A 25,168-nucleotide genomic window follows, 5' to 3' on the forward strand; every position below is an offset into this window, starting at 1 on the left:
AATGTTATTTTCTCTGGCCTCACTTGGAGATCAGCTGCAAGGGAGCAAGGAGTTTTCTCTTTTGCCACTGATGCATTCCCTATGCCTGGAACGATGACTAGCAGGTTCTCCCGAAACAGACATTGGCCAATTAAACGAGAATATATACTGCCCCTGTCTGTTGATCAGTTGGAGCTGGTCACTTTCCAGTACACTCTTCATTTTCTCTTTAGCACCAGCCTCTCCTCAACTGTTGATCTGCCTGCCTGTCTTTTCCCTCTGGCTACTTCTCCTCTCCAGCCTTCTGGGACTCATTACCTGTGTGGGAGCCTTGTTCAGACAGGTTTTCCAGAGTTGGTCAAGAGCATGAGGGGAATAGTCTGGGGCTGATTTGGAGGAGGGGGAAAGGACATTCTGCTGTTCATGCTCCATGAACTCTGCTTGCCTGCTAACAAGTAGGTTCCCTGGTGGCTTGTCAAACTGAGTTGTCACAACTCAGTGGGTCAGAGACCCTAATTCTCCCAACAACCTGCATTTGGATTTTTTTTTCTTCTATGTTCTTACTCCTTTACTACACTGCATAAACTTGTTGAGGAGAGGTTAGGCTTCTGGGAATGAGCTGTATGTGGATGTTATTGACATATCCAGGTGCTAGTGGGGCATGGAAACAAAGGTGTGGACTTGGTGGGTTTCAGCTGCATGGTCGTCTTTTGTACCGTTAGCTCGACAGCCTCAGGACCATCTGTCTGTTTTTTCCTCATGCGTTTCTAGGGTAACTCCATATTGGGTTTCTTTTTCAGTTTTCTGCTAATTGCCAGGTCATGCCAATTTTCCTCTTGATTATTAGAAAAGCTAGGTTTTTTTCTGTCTGAACTCAGGAGATACCTCAAAATTTCAAGGCATAATCAGATACTTTCTGGTCCTGCCTCAAGATCTGTGGGAACCTGTTCTATCTAATACCCCCAGATACTAAACTTGGGCCTCCTCAGTTTAAAGTTGGCTTCTTCTTCCAGATCCTGGAACTTAGGCACCACTCTAAGAATATAAGGTAGGTGGTTACTTCAAAAATTGTCTACCAGGGGCGCTGGGGTTGTGGCTCAGTGGTAGAACGCTCACCTAGCATGTGCGAGGCACTGGTTTGATCCTCAGCACTACATAAAAATAAATAAATAAAATAAAGGTATTGTGTCCAACTACAATTTAAAAAAAAAATTGTCTGCCTAGTATACTCTCTGTTGATGGTCCTCTTAGAGCCAACTCATTCTCACTCCTCAGGCTCTGGCCTTGGCTCACGTCTTTTTTCTCCAGGAAACCCTTTTTGCTCCTTCACCCCCACCTAATCTTGATCATTTTCATGAAGTCCCTTTAGCTTCTGTTGCACTCCATGCAGACCTGTGTGGGACCTTGAGCACAATATATAGACATGTCTGATTGCTTTTGTTTCTCCCTCCTTTCTTGCTGAACTAAATTGCCCAGAGGCAGGGGCAGATCTTGTTTAATTTATTGTCTGTCCATAAAGCATAGAACCTGTGGCCTAGGAGGAACAGGGTGCTAGGAATAGGGGGAGTAGGAAAAGCTACAGGGACAGAGGGGGTTATAGGTTAGGTAACTTTAATTTTAGTTATCAGAGTATTAACTATAATAAAAATAATGAAGCAGGAAGTGGTAGTGCATGCCTATAATCTCAGCAGCTTTGAGAAGGGAGGCAGGAGGATCACAAGTTCAAAACCAGCCTCAGCATTTTAGTGAGTCCCTAAGCAACTTAGTGAGACCCTGTCTCAAAAAGGGCTGGGGATGTGTCTCAGTGGTTAAGTACCCCTGGGTTCAGTTACTGGTTCAAAAATTATGACAATGATAAGTAGCATTTATTGAGGACTTTTTCCAGGCATTGTGCTAAGTGCTCTTTAGGTATTACCCTGTGAGGGTAGTATAGTCTTATCATATAATGCGATGAGTATGCATGAGTATGATAATTATTCTTGCTATATATTTGGGATAATGGAGACTCAGAGAATTTAAATAATTTATCAAGAAATGGAGTCTTCAAGTTTGGAAGTGAATTAGTTCATTTTATTTGGCTGTAATAAAATACCAGAGGTTGGGTACTTTATAAAGAAAAGAGGTTTGTTTAACTCACAGGAAGTTGAAAGGTAGCTCCATTTATTCAGCTTCTAGTGAGTGCTCTCTTTTCTGGGTCACAACATGGTAGAGAAGCAGAAAGGGAAGTAGCTATGTGCAGAAAGGACCAAGTATGTGGGGTGGCCTTGCTTTATAACAACCGCTCTTAAGAGAACTCTATCCTAAAGACCAGCATCGAACCCTTCTGAAGGCAATGTCCCCAATGACCTAAGCATCTCCTCCTAAGCCCCACCTATTAAAGGTTCCACCCCTCTTAACATCACTACACTGGGGACCAACGCTCTGGAGCAGGAACCCTTGGGGAACAGACCACATCAATCCATAGCAGGGAGCCAGAATTCATACTCAGTGCAACCCCAAACATTAGCTATCCTGGAGGTGATCATAGATGAGATGAAGGTTTGAAATGGATAACTGGAAAAATAGAAGAGTTTTCCAAGGGACCAGAAAAAGAAAGCTTCATGGAGGAGGAGAGAAGTTGGATTAAAGATGGTGGGAATGGAAGGAGCTGAAGAAGAGGCAGTATTGCTGGACTATCAGTCAAGCTGTGTTGGAGAATCCACTGTTGATATTTCACTGACATTTGAATGGCTGCGTCATCCTTTCTGAGGAACTCCAACACTCTCTCTTCTGTTGCTCCCCTTCCTCTTACCCTGCTCAGCGGGACCTGTCTTATTGTCTTCCATTTACCAGGGAAACTTTCAGGAGAGTTGTGTTGCCTCCCTTCTGAGCATCCTTCCTTCCCCTGTCACACCCTGCTCCTTGGCACTCCCTCCTTCCTCATGATAGGATGTCCTTGTGGGCATGTCTTGAAAGTGGTATGGATATACCACCATCTTTTCTCCTTATCATGGGTTCTTGCTTTCATAAGTTTCTGGCTTTCCCTTCATAGGGCACAGAGCACCCTGTGACCACCATTAGTAGCAGCGACGTGGAGAAAGCCTACCTGACATTCTGCGCCTCAGGGACCGATTCCCAGGCATCTACCCTGAAGTTCCAGGCTGGAAAACACAACTATGAATTAGACTTCAAAGGTAACCCCGCCCCCCATCAGAGCCTGGCTTGTGTGGGCACAGCCTTTCACATGAACCTAGAACCTGAGCTGGCGTAGGAAAGAAACAGAAGAGTGTTCATCTAGAAGTGGAGGCAGATCCGTCAGTGGATGGTGCTGGCACCACAGGGTGGAGATGTGTGTGGGAGATATGAGGAGAAAGGACCTGAGGAGGGGCAGGAGCCAGAGTGCGGAGGTGCAGGCAAGGCACCAGCTGCAGTGCAGCTGTCCTGAGGGCTGTGGTGCATCCCCAACAAGGCCCCCATGGCTGTATTAGCGTCCACCTCAACACTGTCTGGTAGGCAGTACTGCTGTGCCTGCTTTCTGGTAGGCACCCCCGGCCTAGGCGGGATGCCAGCTAGGTTAAATATGTGGTAGAACAAGCTTTAATTAACAGTTCCTGAAACAGGGACCTGAATGGTTTGTCCCAGTTACTTTACTCAACAGAAGCAGGTCGAACACTTTGACCACTTTCTTCAGAGACCAGTTTGGAAATTTCTTTTCAAGTTTTAGTTTTGCTATAGCTCCTCTTATGCAATTTCCACATGAATATAGCAGTCCAGCTATTTAGTTCAGTGTTGTTCATGTTTCACATTTTAGACTTGGAGTCCCGAGGGTTCAGCATTGTAAAGGGAATATTAGGGCCTTGTTCTCCACACAGTGTACTGTTTTTGCTATTTAAAAAAAAATCTTTTTAGTTGTAGATGGACACAATACCTTTATTTTTGTTTTATTTTTTATGTGGTGCTGAGGCTTGAACGCAGTGCTTTACACGTGCTAGGAAAGTGCTGTACCACTGAGCCACAACCCGAGTCCCTGCTTCTGCTACTTTTGTGGACCTTTGTTCTGTGTGGAGGGCAGCAGAGTGTTTCTGATGAACTATCTTAAAACTGCTTTGGCTGCTTGCTTTTGGCCAATTGGTTTTGTAGCACTTTGGTTTCACTTAAGGCAGAGCCCATGCTGCACAGGATACCCCTTCAGATAAGTCTCTTCTGCTCTCCAGTGGGATCAGCTCTGTTGGAGGATGCTGGTATAGGTGTGTGGTTTGCACTCCATGGCTGATAGACACAAGTATGTGGAAGGGCTCGGTGGGACTTTAGGACTGCCTTGTAGACCAGAGCTGTGCAGCTCACCTTTCTGCCTGCTGACAATACTTTGAAATAATTTTTTAAGTACCTAGAAAATATCAAACAGATACAACAAAAATGTCAGGTGCAACACAGTTCATTCTTCTCAACCTAGACCTCATTGCCGGGGACATAACAGACTCTGAGGACAAGAGTGGAGAAGAGCATATGCAGGCAGTTAGAAAAAGCACTATTGCAGCCTGGTATAAGTTCATTGGGTGGGCATAAGCCTGGTATAAGTTCTTTTTGGTAGGTAATAGCATCCACAAAAGAAGTTTGAGATGGTTGGCTTTGCCCTCAAAGTCTCAATACTACGAATAATGAAAGCAAGTCTCAGAACAAACTCTTGACATACACACAAACAGACATTTTTAAACTGTGTATTAGGAAGCAAGCGTATTTAAGATATACACACAACAGTCCAAGTCACTACTTGTTCTGTAGGGTTAGGAAGACTCAGCTCAGTCCTTTTAGGGATGCTTGTCATAGAGTCACTCAAGGCAAAAGCTAAGATTTCAGAGTCAGAATTCTGACATCCTGTTAGCTTAGCTAACTACAAACAGACAGAACTCCCCAAATCAGGGCTCATTTAGGGACATAGTCTAGTGTATCCTTTTCAAGGGCAAAGGTGGGAAAAGGCCTCACTTTATCCATGGAAGAAAGAGAAGGTATTGAATACATATTTAGTCAGCCCACATTTCTTGAAAAACTTTTAATCTTATCAGTGAAAGCTCATTTAAAATTCATCACAAATGGTTAATAGGCCAATAAAAATATTTAAGTGCACTAATGAGCAAAGCATCAATGGGAAGTTGAGTTGTAGGTATCATAAAGGATCATGGAAACTGCATATAGGTGGTGTACTCTGAATGATGATGTGGGTGGCCGTGGTGTAAAGGACATCCCTTGGGTTATCTATCAAGTATATGCTCAAGCTCAGTAAGGGAAATTCTAGACATCTGTGATTTTAAATATTAGGGTGTTCTTAAAAAAAAGAAAACAAACTTGTTTTTGTACTGTAAGTGTGGAAAGTAGGATTTGACAGGGTTTTCCTGCTAGGTAGGGATATATGCTCTAACTTCTAGGTATTCATTTTTAAATCAAGCATTTATTGGTGTTGTAACTAAAGGCAGTAGTATTTCCTCTACCCCCATCTTCAGAATGAGTAGGAGATTCTTGAAGCTGAGGCAGCAAGAATTTTGTTTATTAAAAGATGATACACATGTAAATAAGTTGATAAACACTGCTATAGAGTTAGCTTAATCAAACTAACAAAAGTTGTAAGAGTAAAATTATTGTATTAACTCTAAATCCTACTAACTCAAGACATGGTAATTTGGTCTCAGGCTCGGTTGAAGCTATTTTATATTCAAGCTGGGAAAAATTGCTAAGCAAAATAATAGCTTAAACAAGATTGGAAGGAACAATTTAAAAGCACTCATGTATAATTGATACGTCAATTACTAATCATTCCTCTATTCATTAAACCCAGTCTCCCAAGGATACTTATTTTCTTTACAAATATTTGAAATGTATGAAACTACCTTATTTTTAAGCCTGGTTCAGGGCTTTACACATTTGGATTAGCTTTCCATCCCATTTAATTTGTGTTTATAAAACATTGATGTCCTCTCATTGGCTGTTTTTTTTCAGCCTTTATTCAGAAAAACCTAGTCTTTGGCACCATCAGAAAAGTTTGCCGCAGACCCATATATGTGTCTTCCCAGGATGTGAAGACAAAGCAAACCTGGTAGGTTGCACAGGGGCCCCTGCTTGGTTGGCATGTGCTTTCAGTTGGGGTGCAAAAAGCACTATTGGTGTTGTGACTAAAGCTCTAGCATTCAAGCCAGCATTCAGATCCACTAGTTGGGGAGTCGTGAGCTGGGGTTAGAATTATCTTGTGAGTAGAATCTTCATCGCACGTAATGCCAGGACTACCTATTGGGATGTGCAAGCCAGGCTGGACTTGAAGCCAGCCCAGCAGTTTGTCTTTTCAGTGTAACAATTGAGTTATAGACCTGAATTTTTAAAAATGTTGACATGATGAAATAATGATGGAATTAATAAAACCCATGTATTTTAGTCTTGAATATCAAGGAATACCGAATTACCAAAAACTGGCATTACAGTCACTAATGGGCCAGTTTCATCTTCATTCAGGGTGGGTTTATTTATGTCATAGGGTGGGTACCAGGAACCCCTAGGTGAATCCCCTTCCTTGGGAGCACAGTGGTAGAGGAGAAAGACCTACAGCTGATGGGGAGATTGACACTGATCAGGCCCCATTTGAAGCAAGATTTCAGGCTGGTGCAGGTTGATGAGATTGGAGTTAGGTGGGAAGGAGTCAGTACTCTCCAAACCACAGGCCATGTGCAGGGCGGGTGGGGGTTGGGAAGGTGGCCTAGATGGTGGATGGTGGTACCACAGTGCCCCTTACAGTTTGGGTTTGCCACAGTCCATGTTGGGACTTTGGCCGCTGCTGTCAGCTAGGTACAGCTCCTTTATTCAGGCTCATTTGTGTTTCCTTGGAGATAGTGTCTCTCTTGGTTCTTTTAAGACCTCAGAAGTAGATTTTGGTGGTTGTCTTTGTGAAACATAGAAAGTCATTTAAAACAGAATTTGTGGGACTGGGGCTATGGCTTAGTGGCATAGTGCTTGCCTAGCATGAGTTGTCAAACTCTTGGATTTTTGTCATTCTCACAGGTGCAAAAGGATGTGTCTGTACTTTAGCTTGTTTTATCAATGAGGTTGAAATTTTTTCCTAATGTGTAAATGCTGTTTCTCCCCTTTCCATCTTATTTTTCCTGTGGTCTGTTTGTCTTCCTATCCATTTTTCTATCAACTTTTTGTTTTTTTGGTATTTTTCTTAAATAATGAGAACTTTTCTCTGTTAGGGAGACTAGCCCTTGGTTACTTGCTTCTGTCGGCTTTTTAACTTTGCTTATGAAGGATTTAACCATACAAAGATACTTCTGATTTTACTTTTTTTGTTAAATGTATCTGTCTCTTTATTGCTTCTGGATTTAAAGTTTTGGTTGATTACTACCTTCCTCCAGCTAGAAGTCATTTTTTTATTCTTTCCCTATCCAGACCTGTCCTAGGCACTTTGGAAAAGTTTGTCTCCTTTCTGAGACTGGCTATCCTATGTCATCATTGTAATTTATTTTTCAGGAGGGCCACAAGCAGATACCAAATGTTAGAAATAAAAATGATTATTTTGGCCAAACACAGACTCAGATACGAGTGATTTAGTATCTCTCTCTCTCTCTCTCTCTCTCTGTGGGCTGAGTGCCTCACACTGCTCATGCTGTTGAAGTGCCTGGTTCTTCTCAACCTGTGTGATGGTGGCTGGTTGTCATTAACTCCAGTGGGAAAGGCTGCTGGGGCCTCCATGGCCCAGTGGGACTCTCAGGTGGATCACATTCAGAAACACTTATGCATTTACAGTTAACAGAAGCACAAAATGTGATCTCCGTATTCAGAAGTTACAATACAGGAATACATTTAATGTAGTATTTGAAACAGCATTTATACACATCAAGTGTCTGGTTGAGTTCTTCCCATCGTCCATAAAAATATTTTATTCATGTGCTTTGTCTTTATTTTTTCTTTTTTAAGTGCAGTTTTTTATCATTGCACTTCTTAAAAAAGACTATTCTAGAAACTACATTAAAATTACTCACATTTTTACCATTTCTTTGTCTTCTCATATTTCCTTAGAGGAAGATCTGTTGAAAAAATCTTTTGTTTTGGGTTTGTCTGAATGTTTTTTGTTTATTTGTTTGTTTTTGGATTGGGGGTACTAGGGATTGAACTCTGGGGCACTAAATCACTGAACCACATCCCCAGCCCTATTTTTACTTATTTGTATGTGGTTGCTGAGAATCGAACCGAGGGCGACACACATGCTAGGCAAGCGCTGTACCGCTGAGCCACAACCCCAGCCCCCCCCCCCCCCAGCCCTATTTTGTATTTTATTTGGAGACAGGGTCTTACTGAGTTGCTTAGTGCCTCGCTTTTTGCTGAGGCTGGCTTTGAACTTGCGACCTTTCTGCCTCAGCCTCCCAAGCCGCTTACAGGCATGTACCACAGTAGCTGTCTGTCTGAATGTTTTTGTCGTTAATCTTGAAAGACATTTTCACTGAGTATAGAATTTTAGATTGTAGTTATTTTCTCTTAGACCATTGGCGACCCCATTTCACTGTCTTCTGGTTTATGTTGTTGCTTTTGAGAAATTGGCTCTTGGTCTAACAGGCAATTCTTTGACAATAGTCACTTCTTTTTCCATTGGCTGATTTTAAGGACTTCTGTCAGTCTTGGTGTTCTGCACCTCACTACACTGTGTCCATTTTGTGTCTGTATTTATCCTGCCCGAGACTGATCATCTTGGTTGGTGTCTAGTCCGTTCTGCTCTGTCCTCCCTGTCTGGAGCTTCCTTCAGGTTCTGACCAGATCGTGGCAAGGCCTTCTTATTCTGTGCCTCAATTTCTTCCCCAGTTTCTTTCATCATCTTTCAGCTTCTTTCATCATCTTTCAGCTTAGTGCTTCTCTCTCCTCATCTGCTGTTGAGCATGTCCATTGAGCTCTCATTGTCAGGGAGTCTACTTTTCATTTCTAGAAGTTCTGTTTGGTTCTTTTTGTAGATGTTCCAGGTCTTTTAATGGTTTTCTTGCATATGTTTTTAAAGTTTGCCTTTTATTTTTTAAACATAGGAAGAATAACTGTTGTTTTATGAACTGATAATTTCATCATCTTAAATCTTTGTGTGTCTGTTTCTGGCTGATGCTTGCTGGTGGGACCTTGATTAGTTATTTTTAAACCATGCCATTTTCCTAGGAAGATTATTTGTGGGAGTTCTTTGAGGCTTAGAATGAAGGGACATGTCTCATGCCAGCAAAACAGAAGGTAGATCTGCTGTGGGAAACAGCACATTCTGAAACTTAAGGAGAATGATTTGGAATCATAGTTTCACAGTTCAGTTCCTAATCCTGTTGGGCCATATGTCTTTTAGAACTGCTTTTATTTGTCTATTTTTATTTTTAGAAAGGTAATGTGGTGCCTGTATTATGTGGCACTCTATAATTTGGCACATTGAAATTACTGCAGTAAAGAATGTGTATTGTTACTTTAAGAAGGATGAATAGAAACCACAAGTAGTCTCTTACCAGTTCAGTTAAATGTCTACTGCCAAATGGGTTTTGGTGTCAATTTTAAGTTTAAAAAATTTTTTTTTAATGTCAACTACACATCATTGAGGCTTTCTAAAGAAAAAAGTCTTTGGAGCTTTTAAATTTCAAGACTGGATAAAGGCTGTGGCCTATGTGTGCTGTTTTACTCATGTGCTGTGATCCTTTTGTGTGGTTATTGGGACACAGGTGAGAAGTGTATCTCTCGGGACTGATTGTTTTAGGTTTGGCCACCAAAGCAAGGATAAAAGTACTCCCACAGTGTGAATATTGTGTTATGTGCCTCCTTGCATTGGGTTGGCTTTTAAAATATGCTGAGACTCATAACTGGTGATGTCGATAGTGGAGACTACCTATGATAGATTTGGTTGTTGAAGGATGTCTAAATGGTTTTGTTTACATGTTGTAGCAGTGTGACGTTTCAAGGCCCAAAGAGCATCCCGGACTACTGGGACCCCTCAGCTCTGCCGGACCCAGGCTTTAAGGTATGGGACTCACGTAGGGCTGGAGAGGATGGGTTCTATAGAGAGGACGAATGTGGCCAGATTGCACTGCGAAGCTGTGGCTCCTGAGAGCAGGAGGGCAGAGGTACAAATAGGTTTTTGTTTTTGCAGGGAGTTTTAAGCCCAAGTAACTACCCAGGAGATGGCTGTGGCTCTGAGGGGAGAGGGTACAGGGTAGAGGGAGGAGAATGAGTTGTGCAATTTGTTAGGAAGGGCAGAAATAAGGAGTTGTCCTTGGTTAATAAAAATCAGTTTTACTAAGGAAGAAAAGAAAAATGAGGGGAAGATTTAAAGGGCATTTATTTATTTATTTTTGGTACCAGGGATTGAACCCAGGGACACTTAACTACTGAGCCACATGTCCAGTTCTTTTTTATATTTTATTTTGAGACAGAGTCTCACTAAGTTGCTTAGGGCCTAAGTTGCTAAGACTGGCTTTGAATTTGTGATCTTCCAGTCTCAGTCTTCGTAGCTCCTGGGATTAAGGGTGTGCGCCACCACGCCTGGAGGATTTTGCAGGGAGGGCACGGATATTTAAAGGGGAAAAGCAATAGATGCTAGAAAATAGGAGAATGGACAGTTCAGTAGCTCAGTATGGGCCTGCTCTCTGATGGGAGCAGTGCTGAACACAGTGGAGTACTCAGACTAATGTTCTGCACTGCCCCATCTACATGGAACCCTTGGGCCGACTTCTGACATGTTTTCCAACATGATGAGCCCTGTCCTGGGAGAGCTTCTCTCTTGGAGCGTACATAAAGCCCAGGCAAACACCAGCAAGTGCAGGCAGCGTGTGGAAGGACTGGAGGAGTTCAGACACCTTTATTGATACTAGCTCTTGTAGGCTGCATAGTCCATCCATTGTCTCTGGCCTGCATATAGAAGAGCAGGGACGTCCTGCGTATACCTAGAGTGGCTGGCTTAGGCAACATGCACCTGTTCTTCATGCTGGTCTCCCAGTAAACAAGAGGGAAATGACCATAATTTGCAACTATCTCAGGCCTGGAGAGACCCTCTCCGAGGGGAAGGGAGCATGGTTGTCACTATCTGGCTGACTTGCTTCTGCTGTTCTTACATCCTAGCAGTCTTAGGAGGGGATTCATCTGTATTTTGCACTTTGACAATAACATATTAAAATATTGTCCCTTTTCAGAGGATCATCCTGAGTTCTTCCTCAGAAGAGTATCAAAAGGTCTGGAACCTCTTCAACCGCACGCTACCTTTCTACTTTGTTCAGAAGATTGAACGAGTCCAAAACCTGGCCCTGTGGGAAGTCTACCAGTGGTGTGTTGGGTTTGCTATTGGTGGGCTGGTGGCTCTGTCCCATCACCCTGCTACCTTCTTAGCAACAGCATTTTCCTGAGTCTCCAGGAAAATCAGTAGCACTGTTCACCCAGTGGTGCTGGGTATCTTGTCTCCTTATCCTCAAGCTGTGTGGCGGTGTGGCCCACTGTGGAACTGAGAATACTGAGGCTTCCCAAGCTTAGACTTTGTTCCTGTCATAACTGGTAGTAAAGGCTGCTCCCACCCTTGTCCATTCTGCCACCATGAAGATTGGCAGGATGGGATAGGATGGCCCACCCTTGCTCTCAGTCCCAGAAACTTTAATGTATGGCCACAGAGCAGGGACTTCATTTTCCACATAAGGGCTGGTATGTTCTTGGGCACTGGCACTTCCCTTTGTGGGATGAAACACTATGGGGGGTCTCCCTGAAGGTTGGGGCATATGAATCTGTCCCCATATGGGTCAGGGACAGTGTGATCTGTACAGTGTCATGGGAGAGGGTTGGACCCCAACTGATGAACCTCCTCCCAGCTTTCCTCCACTTCCCAGCTTCCTAAACTCAGTTCTGCTCAGGTGGCCCTGCTTTCCTGGGAGATCTACTTCTGGAGCCTGGAACTGTGGAGGGAGGGGAGTTTCCCTTCTGCTCTTTGCCAGGGGCCATTCCACCTTCTTTCCCATTCCCTGGCCTATAGCAGGAGCCTCCTGGGCCTGGCCAGGGAAACCCACAACTAATCTGGTCGCATGATGCTTCTATTATCTTGGCAAATGCATTTCCAGGGGTTCAATAGACTATATTTGGTGACTAGAACCCTCTGCCCCAACATGCATCCTTCTGCAATTTTAGGCAAAAAGGGCAGATGCAGAAGCGAAATGAAGGGAAGGAAGTGGATGAGAGGCAGCTGTTCCATGGCACCAGCACCAACTTCGTGGATGCCATCTGCCAGCAGAACTTTGACTGGCGGGTCTGTGGTCTTCACGGCACTTCCTTTGGCAAGGGTAAGGCGAGGGCGGCCTCTACTGCAGCATGCCTCGCCTCGTCGCAGGGCTGCCTGCTAGAGGGCAGGAGGGAGCAAGCCTAGGTTGATGAGCTGGTCTAATCAGCAAGAAGTGGTCACCTGCCCTCTGAGGGTGTGCCCCTGAGCCCTCTGGGGATACCATGGCCCTCTGAGGGGATGCTCTCCCTTGCCCTGCAGTATCCTGACTATCACTCCTCTGTATATAGCTCAGAGCTCAACCTAAGATGTGGCAGGGCAGCCCTCCCTACTAGGATGTTGCTTCCCTGTGGAATGCAGGCCCTGGGAGGTAGTGACAAAGTCAGAAGAGGAGAGGGGACACCTTTTTACCCCGATGAGGTCACTGGACTATGCTTTCATGATGTCATAGAAACCTGAAAACCTTACAGTGTCATGGTAATGTCATTCTAGCTATTGTTCAAGTTATCTGTTTTCCTGGCCCTTAGTTATTTTTAAACTTTATTTGGAAATAACTTCAAACTCAGGAAAGTTGCAAGAAAAAAATATATATGCAGGAATATATACATACATATATTATATAATCTCCTGCATATATTTCACCTACTTTTTTTTTTTTACCTACATTCATCAGTTTTAACATTTTACCATGTTGGTTTTATCATCTCCTCATTTTTTGAACTGTTTGCAAGTAGATGGCATATATGGTATTCCTTCACCCTGTAATACTTTATAAGATCAGGAAGGCTTGTCTTACAGAACCACAGTGTGGTTACCAAATTTAGAAGTATAATAACCTGCAGTTCGTATTTCATTCCCATCGATTATCCCTCAGGAAACTTCAGTCTGATGTGGTGACAATTCTGGGGCTAAGATGGACAAGAGCCAGGGGTAGGTTTGTGAATCCCAAAGTAGAGATGGCAGCTTCCAGCCCAGGTTCCCATTTGACAAGGCTCATAGTTGTAGGTTGGGCTGCTGATGGCCGCAGAATGGCTCATGAATTGAATCTCATTCACTTTCCCCACAAAGCCTGTGAGGTTGGGTGGGGTAGCTCCATTTTAAAGCTGAGGAAGCAGGTTCAGGAGTTAAGTAGAATGTTGTGCTTGGAGACTGTTAGATTTTTGATGGTTTCAGAACTGGAAGGAGTTTTCTTTCCGAGTTACGTGAGCCCCCTGATGCCTTGCCATGTGGAAGGTGTTGACATGTCGATGCATGTCCCTTCATGAGGGGAAAGGGTGAAGAGGAAGAGGGGCAGGGAGATAGGGTGTCGAGAGAGCAGAGGCTCCTGGGATTGCCCATTCCCACAGTGACATCTACCAACAGGTTTTTACTCTCCCCTTCTTGACTGTGGGCCTGTCCTCCCAGTGCCCACCAGGGCCCATGTGTGTCATTTCAGGGAGCTACTTTGCCCGAGATGCCGCATATTCTCACCACTACAGCAAATCTGCCACGCAGACCCACACGATGTTCCTGGCCCGGGTGCTGGTGGGCGACTTCGTCAGGGGTAATGCCTCCTTCGTCCGTCCCCCGGCCAAGGGAGGCCAGAGCAATGCTTTCTATGACAGCTGCGTGAACAGCATGTCTGACCCAACCATCTTCGTGGTCTTCGAGAAGCACCAGGCCTACCCTGAGTACCTCATCCAGTACTCCAGTTCCTCCAAACCCCCTGCCACTGGCTCCTTCCTTGTTGCCCTGGGCTCCCTATTTGGCAGCCGGCAGTGAGGGCGGCTGGGGTGCTCCAGGCCAGCTCATCTCTTTTGGAAGAGCTGTTCAGGATGTTTTTCTTTTTAAACAAAACTTTTAATGAACTGTTGTTTAATGTTGGCTTCTCAATGAAGTTAAATTCTTAATCCCTTGCTGGTAATAGTTTTCCCTTTTAGGTCATTTTTGGGCTTGCTCGTGAATTTGCCAGAAGTGACTGTAGGTGAGCCCAGTTTTACTTTTTAATAATGTGTTAATATTGTATTTGTTACTCTGCTGACTTTGCTGCTTATTGGCATCAGACACAGAGTTTATAGACACTGTTTTATGGATTTGTTTTAATTGTTAAGGGTTTCTATCTCTATAATGATTCCATTTCTCAGGGTCTCATGACCTCTGTTTTGCCTTTCATCAGAGGCACTGTAGCTGTGTGGGGACTAATGGAGTGTGTGGAGGGACCCAGGACAGGCCTGGTGCAGCTCTGTCAACATCTGCCTTATGATCTGGCACCAGCCCAAGCAGCTCTATGGCTGTTGCTCCTGGGCTCTGTTGTTGGTTGAGCTGTGTCATATTGTCAGAGCAGTGGCTCCTGTGTGGTGTCGAGTCCCTGCTGGTTTTCCTTCGTCTTAGTGGGGTCAGCAGTCATCCAGAGGAAACAATAGCCACCCTGGCAGGAGATGTGGATGAGTACCCCGACCCCTGGGCCTGGCCTGTAAATGCCCATATCTGTATCCCGTAAGCACATTGGACATCTCCAAGTGTGGGTTTTACGTCCCAATGAGGTTGAATACCAGTGCTGCAAATGTCACATGAGAGTATGGAAATAAAAGACTATTTATCTGAAGTGGATGAAGACTGGAGCTTATTCTTCTGTGTCTATTTTATTGAACAGCTGCTGGGTACCAGGTTCTTTTCTGAATACTGGGAACTGTTTTAGTCCTTTGGAGTGCTGTAATAACGTTCCATAGATTTGGTGGTTTATAAACAACAGACATTTATTGCTCCCAACTAGAGGCTGCAAGTCTAAGGTTAAGGTACCTACAGATTTTGGTGTCTGGTGAGAACTCATTTCTCACAGGTGGCACCCTCTTACTGTAACCTGCATGGTAGAAGATCTTTCAGGTCTTTTATTATACAGGGCACAAATTCCATTCACTCCACCCTCAGGACCTAATCACTTCTTAAAATCCCACTGCCCAATATCATCACCTTAGGTGTGAGGGTTTAGTGTATGGGTTTGGGAGAAGAAACAAAATTCAGTCCCTAGCTGGGTCCAGCAGAACTGTCATTGGCCTCATCGGGCTGTGTATGGACTTAATCACAAAGCTAAAGGTTTGCGCCTCTCCCTTGCTTGAACACTTCCAAGGCCTTAGGAGGGCCCTAGCAATATATAGTCACATGACTGTGGGTTTTGGTAAAGTTTGCAAAAGTTTCATATTTGTATTCCTTTATTTCCCCTACTACAGAAAGTTTCAGCCCCACGAAACCCAGGTTCACTGTTGATCCTGTGCATCATGAACAGAGCATGCTGTGGTGTCTGGGTGTTGGCTGGTTTTGGCCAAGTTGGCAGAGAGGCTGGCAGCCTCCCAAGAGAAGAGTTCAATCCTGACTTGGTGCTTCCGCTTCAGTTGATTTGTCCTGTGATATTCAGATCCAAGGCTAATTAGTTTCCCCATCTTTGCAGTGTTGCAGCTGTCTGCAACCTTACCCAGGTGATAGATCAAGCCAGAGAAGAGCTGAGTTCAATGACCAGAAAAAGGACCAGCAACTCCACCTCAATCACCAGCAGGGCCAGCCACATGGCTGCATGTGGTGTGATTTTCAGATCCCCCAATGATGTTCCCCTACAGCCTGACTAATCCTGAAGGTTCATTCGTTGCCCCCCACCCCTTTTTAAGATGTTGATGGACTTTTGTTTGTTTATTTATTTATTTTTATGTGGTGCTGAGAACTGAACCCAGTGCCTCACATGCTAGGCAAGTGCTCTACCACTGAGACACAACCCCAGCCTCCTTCATTGCTTTTTGACTGTCATTGGTTACCAAGTCTTTGTTACAGTAGTGGGGGAAGGGGCCATAGAGAGGCACCAGATCAGGTGCTTGCCTTGAACATAAGGCTTGAATGTAAAGAACACTTCTGTGCTTCTTAACCACCCAATTACCCCAGGGGTAATTGTAATCAGGAATGGCTCATTTGGGAGTATGGGTGGAAGAATGGCCAGAGGAACAAGGTGGGAAGTAGTCATACGCGCTGGGAAAGTTAAGTGAGCTATGAAGAACAGAGAGGCCACTGGATATGGTGACCTTTGAGAAAGCAAGTTAGAGTAACTCTTTGGACTATCAACACTAGAGAAGGGCATGGTCCATGTGGACAACCTGGTGGATGCAGGGGAGCTGTTTTGATGGGTCTACGAGAGGGTGGACATTATGATGGAAAGGAGCCAGAATGATTACAACTCTGAAGATGTCTGGTGCTAAGGCATAGTAGGATCTAGGCATCTCAGCTGGAGGAGTTGATCATGGATGTTTGTGAGGACACAGTTGGAATATAGTGAATGGTTGCATGGAGGATCCAACCAGTTCAGTCCCTGCCATTTGCTGCCCCATGATAGATGGTATGATAGATGGTAGGCATGAACTGAGGGATTTAAGCAGGACCAGGGATTATGGGGTTCAAACAGTATAAAGTTTGAGATTCCAGTGATTCTAGCACACTCACTGTGTGAGCAGATGGTGACCACCTGGGCATGGAAGGTGAGGGAGGCCCAATGGAGCTGATGGGCTGCGGGCGCAGGGCCAGAGCCTGGCTGGGGCCACAGGGCCAGAGTTGCAGGTTGTAGGGACTGTGCTCCAGTAGGAATCTGAGTACTCAGTTGGGCTGATCTGCAGGTTGAGGTTCTGAGGTGGCAGTAGGGTGCTTAGGGGTTAGGGGGCCAGTGAGGGAGGTGGATGGGTCCTCAGGAATTTATGGTTTTCTCCAGTGAGTCTTGAGTTCCAGGCCCAGGCATTGTAGAGTCTGGATGACCCAGAAAAAGTGGTGACAGCAGGTGTGTGGAGAGGGTCATGTGGTCCGTCTGGCCTGGGCCTCCCAGAACTGGGGCCGTTGAGGCAGTGGTGATTTATAGGACTGGGACAGCATAGGGAATAAGGCTGCCTTCCTTCTTTTTTTTTGGATACTGGGAATCGAACCCAGGGGCACTTTACCACTGAGCCCCATCCCCAGCCCTTTTTATATTTTGTTTTGAGATAGTATCTCACCACATTGCTTAGGGTCTCAAGTTGCTGAAGCTGGCTTTGAACTTGTAATCCTCCTGCCTCAGCCTTCTGAGCTGCTGGGATTATAGGTGTGTGGCCACTGTGCCTGGCTTTAAGGCTGCCTTCCTTTCTCATGTTCAGCCCCTTCAAGCTGCTCACATGTTGAATAGAGGAGCTTCCCTATTTTATAAGTGAAGAGACTGAGGCACATGGAGGGGAAAAGCCCAGCAACCACACATCTTCTGAGGGCAGAGCTGGGATTCAGTTGGCAAGTGCTTTGCTGAAAGTGACCTCACTAACACAATCGTTATTTTTACTAAAATTCACCTCTGTATTTTGATTCCTTGATTAAAATTAAGAAAAGATTTGATGTCCATTAAGAGAAAAAGGATATTTCAGCCCACATTTTTTTTTTATCTGTGGAAACTTATAATAAAGTTGGTATGACTCTACCCAGAAAAGTCAAAGCATAGTAGAGCTTTGGAGTGCTTTTGAATTTGAGTGTATGTGAATATCATTCACTCTCCAAAACTGCACAATGCATGAGAAACTGAAAAAGCTCTGTTCTAGTGCCATCAGGACAGGCTCACCTGAGGGCTCTGTGTGTTCCCTGAACTGTAGAATCCTTCTTGTCCGAGGCCAGGACTTCCTTTAAAACACCATGTTCTCAGTCATTTTGCCAAAACTATACATTCACTTATTTATCCACAATCTTTACTTAAATCAGTGGTTTAAACCCCGTTGGCAGTGTCAAAACCAAGTACAACAACTATTTATTAAGCATGTAGGAAATACCTCATAAATAACCTCCTTTATACTTGCATACCAGGCACCCTCTCAGTCATGCCAGATGTGTTTTAAAACATTGGCATTTCCATGTGAGGGTTTTCTTAGAACTTAGTGGTGCCCTTATAAAACACCAGTTTGCAGATACTGTAGCCATGAGATGTTCCCTCCTTTCCCAGACACCTTCTGTGTCAGCGAGACACAATCTTGATGTGGACTCCATTTTTGGGGCCCAAGGCAGATTTTGATTCTAGCTGCAGTGGAACCTAAAATAGAGGAAATGAAAATATTTATCAGAGTTAACTGTAAGCAGGAAAACTTCTTGGAACTGGGCCAGAAGCAGGGTCTGTGAGATTTCCTTGAGATTAACAAATCTGTCTCTTGTGGCCTGGCGTGGGCCCCAGCAGCACACCACTAATGAAATTTTTAAAACATCCCCTTTTTCTGGTGAATAAAATGCCACAAATGAGGAGCGTATCAGGCCCTGCACTTATCCATCCAAGAAATCTGGTTAGGGTGTAGTAATATCTTACTTTTCAAATGAAGAAACAGTTTCAGGATGCCAATCAACATATCTACGGTCACATGACTAGAACATGGAGAGTAAAGTCTTCCACTATTCTTGCCATCCCTGCGGTCCCCTCACATCTCATTGCTCTCTTTGGGGATAGTGGCTTCAGGCTGTTCTCTGCTCACCCATGCTGTGGTCCCTGATGTTCGTAAAACTTTGCCATGTCTAACTTCAAAGGCAGAGGCCATGATGGATTGGGGTTTTGAAACCCGAAGAACTACTAAAGAAGCCAATTTACACACTCCTGGAGTGTGTGTAAATTGAGGATTCAGTGGCTGATGTGAACCTCAGAGCAAAGAAGGATCCACTAGGTTTCAGTGCTGAGGCCCCAGCTAGGCCTATTTGGATGCCTTTGAGGATTGTGTCAGGCTGGAGAAAGGGTATATGCCAGGAAACAAGATGGTCTGCACCTGGGCAGTGAGCACCCAAAATATGGTCATGCAAGGGACTGAGGTTTTGATTTGATTCGAGTAATTAGATCGTAAATAGCCATATGTGGCTAGAGGCACAGCATGGGTCTAGATGAACTTGAAACAGGAGTTCCAAAAATGGAGAAGTGGGTTGAGGCTGGAAAAATCAGAGAGGGCTTCTGATTTTGGAGGAACTGGGTGGGGCTGTGAAGGTGAAGCCATGGGAGTGGGATTTCTTAGAGGAGGTAGGAGGGATGATGTTCAAGGTGGGGCAGTAGTCCGAGGGCAAAACCCTCTTGGGGTAGAACGTTGGGTGGGAAGTTTCAAGGTGGGCTCAGGCTCATCTTTAATTCAGAGTGAGTTAGAATGGGTTCAGAATGGATCCAGCAGGCCCTGGGGTCTCATGGCTGGTTTTTGTTCTCTTTTTAGTATTTATTTATTTTTAGTTGTTGATGGACCTTTATTTTTTAAATTTATTTATATGCAGTGCTGAGAATCGAACCCAATGCCTCACACATGCCAGGCAAGTGCTTTACCACTGAGTCACAACCCCAGCCCTCATGGCTGGTTCTTGAGCTGAGGGATGTATTTTTGGACATTGATCTGGATATTTGTGTCTGAAAAGCCCCAAAAAGGAAGTAGTTGACCCTAGAATACTGAGACCATCAGATGCCCTGTCCTTCCTCTCAGTTTGACCCCTCACTTGTTCCACCCTTACCATCAGCCCTTGGTGGATATTTTCATTGCAGGGCCTCAGTCTTTGTGTACCCCAGCCAAATCCATCTTCCTGCACACCCGCCTAGCCCAGTTTGTGTGTCAGAGGCACTGCCAGTCTCCAGATCTGGAAACATTATTGTCTGTCACTGTGTCCTTATCAGTCCCCTTACACTGCCTGTTCAAGTCTGCAGCTGTGCAGAAGGGTTTCCTGGTGGCAGGACCACGCGTGCTGAGAGTCAGTCTGCTATGCAGGGAGGTAGCTTGATGTCATGCTGGAGCACTTGGGAGTGTAAAGGTTCTAGGTTTGAACCCACCTTCTTTTTGGCCAGTCACACATTTGTCATTAGAATTTGTTGAATGAATGAGTGAACAGTGCCATGGCCTGACACGTAGCTGGGTACTGGGTACTGGGCACAGTACCATTGACCCTGCCCTTACTGAGTCTGCAGTCCAATTGTGTGACCTCAGGAAAGTCATTTAACCTCTTTGAACTTGGTTCCTCATTTAAAGAATGGGAATAATAAAACCTACCACAAAAGGTGGTGATTTAAGCTTCCTGGCCTACCTCTGGGCCTAGAGTATGGGTGAGAGGGAGGCCGGGACGGGAAGGTAGGGGCAGGCGTGAGAAGGTCCCAGATGGGTAAGGGCAGTGTCTGTGAGCCTCACTGGAACTTCAGGAGTGAAGGTATATGTTGCTGGGGAATGTGTGTCACCACGTGTGACAGGGACTGAGCTGAGGCAATGGGGGACAGGAGAGTGACCATCTGTACAGTGGGGAGGGGAACATCCTCCAAGGAACTGAAGCCCTTCTGCTTCCCATCCATGCAGAGAAGACTATAATGCGTTGGGGGTGCCAGAGAAGGTGCAGGACAAGCCACGCACCCCAAACCCTTCAAAGGTGGAACATTTCACAGCCACGCACACATCATCTGGCTGCTCTGCTGAGGAGGGAAGAGCTGTAGCGACAGGAGGCCCAGCCCGAGTGTACAGAGCAGTGATCTCAAGGGCTCACACATCACGGGGCCCCTACAGGCAGGTTTTTGTCCAAGCCCAAGTATTAACTCACAAGATTCTCACTTGGAGAGGTGGAGGGTATTTTTCTCATCACCCCCTTTTACAGATCAAGAAACTGAGGCCCAGGGAGGTTAAGGAGCCAGCACCAGCCCTCACACACAGCCTGAGGCTGCCCTGGCTGACTAGCTGTGGTGCAGAGAACTGGAGTGACACCCTCTCCCCAGAACAGTGGGCCCTCACCTGAGTCTCAGGGCAGGCTTCGAAGCAGAATTTGCTCAGGACATGGAACAGTGTCAGCTTGACCTCCAGCAGCCCCAGCCGGATCCCAAGGCAGCTCCGGGGGCCGGCCCCGAAAGGCAGGTATGTGAAGGGCTGCCGCTGCCTCTGGGCCTCTGCTGTGAACCTGAAAGTCAGTATGAAGGTCAGTGTTGGCCCGAATGCCTGCTCCCTTCCATCTGAAGTCCCTCCTTCTGGCTGAGCAGCCCTTCATCTGAGCCCCCGTTACCCCAAGTAGGCATAACCCCTGCATGGTTTCCTGCAGGACTCTCCCTAAGGCTCTGGGAACTAAATGAATCCAAGTGGTAAATTGCAGTCCTGACCTGGAGCCAGAGGATGACAAGGCATCACCCATCTCTTTCCTCAGTTAAGTCCCTGGACACCAGCTACTGTGCTCCCTACAGACCTCCCAGGGCCTATCCTGCTGTCTCAGTTGCCTCCCCTACCACACTGGCTTTGCTGATCTGACCACCTGAAATTTGAATCACTGGGACTTATGATATTTGGACACCAGAGGTCCTTCCTTGGAATTGCTGAATCTGCTACCAAATTGTAGCATTTGCCAGGTGTGTTGCGCCAGTGGAGCTATGGGACCATCACGTTTTGTAACAGCCAACTTGCTTCTTACTACCTCTTACTTGGGTGCTGTTGGTATTTCTTGATCTTTAACTGTGTTTCTAGGACCTGCTAAGCAGTGGGATATAATTTTTCTAGATCCCACTGCCCAGGGTTTCCTAGTGACCCTGTTGTACAGTTGGGCTAGGTCCAGATGGTGCCATTAAAGGTGAAGACACAATGGCTGTCTGGCCAGCTCTGCTCCTGCAGATGGCAAAGGGAGGGCTAGCGATTGATTCTGACTTGTGGCAGGGTGTGGAGGCCTGCTTGGGCATTTTAAATCACAGAATCTAGAAATGAAATTAGATAATGGACCAAATCCATGTCAGGAAAAGGAGGAGGATCCAGGTTTCATGAATGTAGATGGCAGGGAAGTTTAGCTGACACTATAGGATTGTGTTGAAACGACTGTTTCCCTCCAGTGCACACTCAAATACCACCCCACACCCTGCGTCCTGCTTGAACAAATGGAAGAGATTGTTCTTTACGTGCATCGCTGCTGAATGTCAAATCTCTGGATTCAACTTGGGGCATTTTGAAATGTTACAAATGATGTCTGAATTGTCATGACCTTTGACTTTTGGAGGGACAACTGCCTGCACTTTTCTCTGTCACCTCCGCTGAGGAGTCTCAATCCCACAAACATGGCTCAGGGCCCATTTAACAGGGTAGTGCTCACCTTTTAGGGTCAAAAGTCTCAGGGTCCGGCCAGTGCTCGGGGTCATGGTGCAGGGCACCCACCGCTGTCTCCAGCACGGTGCCTGCGGGGATGCGCTGCCCCAGCACCTTGCAGTCCTGCGCTGCCTCCCGCGTGAACCTGCAGAGATAGGCAAGAGAGCTTGCAGGTGGGTGGGCTGCAGCAGACGGTGTAGCCAATGTGGGGTGTGGAATGAGGCAGGGGAAGGAGGCCCAGCCCCCGTCCCGTGAGCCCTCTACTGCCCAGGAGCCTCTAGTCTCCAGGCTCCTCAGGTGTGCCTGGCCTTTTCTGCAAAAGCCCGCAGCCACCCCTCTGTCTATCCATCAAGGAAGCAGTGGATCGCCCTCTGTGTGCTTGGGGTTGGGGGTGCAAAGATGCCTTCCAAGGGCTTGTTCCTGGCAGAGGCGTGGAGGGTAGTTTTTCAGTTCCTCCCCTTCTTGTCTTCTCCCTCAGCTTCTTCAGACTGTCCTCGCTCACCCCCTTGCTTTGTCCCCTCCGTTTCACTGCCTAGCCTACTGTCCAGCTTCTGTCTCCTCCCCCCGCCAGCAGACGGTCCTCATGCAGAGATTGCCAAAGACCATTTGGTGGGTACTCTTCGGCTTCCTCTTCCTCGGCCTCCTGGGCCACTCTTTCCTTGCACCTTTCTTTGTTTTGGTTTTTCTTTGGAAATAATTTTGAACTCACAGAACAGTTGAAAAATAAGCTGCTTCCTTTTCCTCCTCTTCCTCCCCTTCTCCTTCTCAGTCTCCTCCTCCTCTTCCTCTTCTTCCTCCTCCTCCTCCCCTTCCTCCCCTTCTCCTTCTCATTATCCTCCTCCTCTTCTTCCTCCTCCTCCTCTTCCTCTTCCTTGTCTTCCTCTCTCCATCTACTACTTGATTTTTAATGACATCACTTGCTTTGGTTTTCCTCCTGCGTGACAGGAGTTCCTTCCCCTCCTCTCTTTAGTAGGTTCCTTTGATTCTTCAACCTCTTATACCTGGTGTCTCCTATGATGTCACCCACACTCATGACTTCCGCTACATCCTGAGGCCCCTTCCCCAGCCCCAAACCAAACCGCAGGTTCCTATTTCCAGCTGCAGATTAGACCTCTCTCCTGGGCTGTTCCACAGGCTCCTCAAAGTTAAGGTGAGCAGAACCGCTGCAACAGTCGCCCACCTCCGGTTCTGGACTCTGCCCTTTCTGCACATTTGCCGTGAGGCTTACTTAGTGGACGATCTCATTTTACTGCCTCCTCCTCCTTGATTGAGAGCTTGGTCTTTTTTCTTCCAATCCAGTTTTCTGGCAGCAACCAGAGTGGCTTGTCAATCTTGTTAGGAGAGAGCCCTGGAGCTGGGCAGGGGTCCCAGGTGTCTGAGGCTGTGTGGCCCCAGAGTGGAGACTGGAGTCAAAGTTAGTGGCCAGTGAAGCTTGTAGCTGAATGTCAAGTTCAGTGGGTGTAATGGAGCCATGAATAGGAGAAGAAAGCAGGAGATCAGAACCCAGGAAAACTGGGAACAGTTTGGGGTGCAGTGAGAGCCTTTTGGGGAGCATTTGGGATTAAGGCCTGAAGTAGGTTGGGGCACTAGGGCCACCTCAGGCTACATTGAGGGCTGAGCTGAGGGTCTATGGACAGCTCCTGGGGCTAGTGAGACCATACCCCAAGGTGACCCCGGGCCTCCTCCATGAACCTGCCTGTGAAGGCCCTTTTTGGGTCCTGAAGAGTTCTAGTAGGTTGAGTTCTAGTGTCCTTATCTCACCTCGGTTTCTTACACCGAGCTCCCGTTACCCAAGAACACGGGAGCAGCTGCACAACCCAGCACAGCGCTCATGGAAGTTTTGCCTTGCTCGACATGGACAGAGATGCACCTGAGAATGGAGCCTCCAGTTTCGGAGCAGCATAACTTTACTCTTGGGGCTGAGCATGGCCGCCCCTTGGGTCAAAGTGTCTTTCTGCCTCTTCCAGAAAACTCTTGCCCCGGAAGATAAGCCACTACACCAAGAAATAACTCCACTGTTTGCTTTAGAAAGTAAAGCAAACTAATTTATCTGGGCAAACAGCTTTCCTATCAGAACAATAGATTGCTCACTTGAGATAAAACAGAGGAGTGTCAACTATCAAGCCTCCCTTTAATACCCTCGCCTCCCTATAGCTACCAGCCCCTAAACAGTTGTGTCCTAGACTCAGCCCCATTTCAATCATTTTCACCTTAAACCTCTGGAGCCTGACTTTAAACCCTATATAATGCCCTCATTCTGAGGTCCTGTTAAATGAATATGCTATTACACTTTAGATCTAGAATTTCCCAGAAACAAAAGTTGAGATGGAAAGCCAAAGAACCTCTCATTTCCTCAGTTTGGATTACAAAAATGTAGAATTCTAGATTTTTGGTTTAGCACAAGCTTCTAAGAGTTCTGGCCATAGTTTGTTTGGAATTTTAAAAGATGGGACAAAACCTTCAGGACAAGGGCGGAGTCACAGCCACTAGCTTCTCTGTATCACATTGCCCTTTCCCACCTGCCCACCCTCTTCCCAGCTACTTCTGGGAATATGGTGTTAGAAGTTTCTTTCTGATTTCAACATCAGCCCGCTTACTAGGCAGGAGGATTCCAAGTTCTAGTCCAGTCTCAGTAACTTACAGAGACCTTGGGATTATAGGTGTGCATCACTGTGCCCTTACTAGGCATGGACCACAGTAAGGAAACAAAGCCCACTTCCTCACCTTCGATGTTTCCTAACAGGAGGGCTGGTGGGGGTGCCAGTCATGGCCCATGTCAAGGCTTGGTCTCCAACACACTTTCCCTTGTAGAGGAGGCCTGTTTCCCCAACCTGATTGGAATTTCAGGGATGCACATCCCTCCTCCCTGCCAGCCTACCCCTGCTCATTTCTGTACCACCCCGACTCCCCCCGC

The 25,168-nt window shown here is 46.1% G+C and overlaps 2 protein-coding genes across 2 annotated transcripts in view; one reads left to right on the plus strand and one right to left on the minus strand.

Moving 5' to 3' along the window:
* The window catches only part of Parp12 (poly(ADP-ribose) polymerase family member 12), a 34,958-nt gene extending 20,175 nt beyond the window's left edge, over positions 1 to 14,783 (plus strand). The window contains exons 7-12 of the mRNA XM_027952137.2: positions 3,011 to 3,152; positions 5,950 to 6,046; positions 9,892 to 9,967; positions 11,136 to 11,266; positions 12,112 to 12,263; positions 13,635 to 14,783. Of these exons, the coding sequence (XP_027807938.2) occupies positions 3,011 to 3,152; positions 5,950 to 6,046; positions 9,892 to 9,967; positions 11,136 to 11,266; positions 12,112 to 12,263; positions 13,635 to 13,960 (924 nt within the window). The 3' untranslated portion in view covers positions 13,961 to 14,783. The remainder of the gene's footprint in view (positions 1 to 3,010; positions 3,153 to 5,949; positions 6,047 to 9,891; positions 9,968 to 11,135; positions 11,267 to 12,111; positions 12,264 to 13,634) is intronic.
* Positions 14,784 to 17,885: 3,102 nt separating this feature from the next.
* Tbxas1 (thromboxane A synthase 1) overlaps positions 17,886 to 25,168 on the minus strand; it is a 154,775-nt gene continuing 147,492 nt past the window's right edge. Inside the window, exons 11-13 of the mRNA XM_027952143.2 lie at positions 22,262 to 22,399; positions 20,932 to 21,094; positions 17,886 to 18,245 (exon numbers count right to left, since the gene is read on the minus strand). Coding sequence (XP_027807944.2) covers positions 18,171 to 18,245; positions 20,932 to 21,094; positions 22,262 to 22,399 — 376 coding nt within the window. The 3' untranslated portion in view covers positions 17,886 to 18,170. The remainder of the gene's footprint in view (positions 18,246 to 20,931; positions 21,095 to 22,261; positions 22,400 to 25,168) is intronic.

The sequence above is a fragment of the Marmota flaviventris genome, chromosome 1, assembly GCF_047511675.1.
Source record: "Marmota flaviventris isolate mMarFla1 chromosome 1, mMarFla1.hap1, whole genome shotgun sequence".
Taxonomy (NCBI): domain Eukaryota; kingdom Metazoa; phylum Chordata; class Mammalia; order Rodentia; family Sciuridae; genus Marmota; species Marmota flaviventris.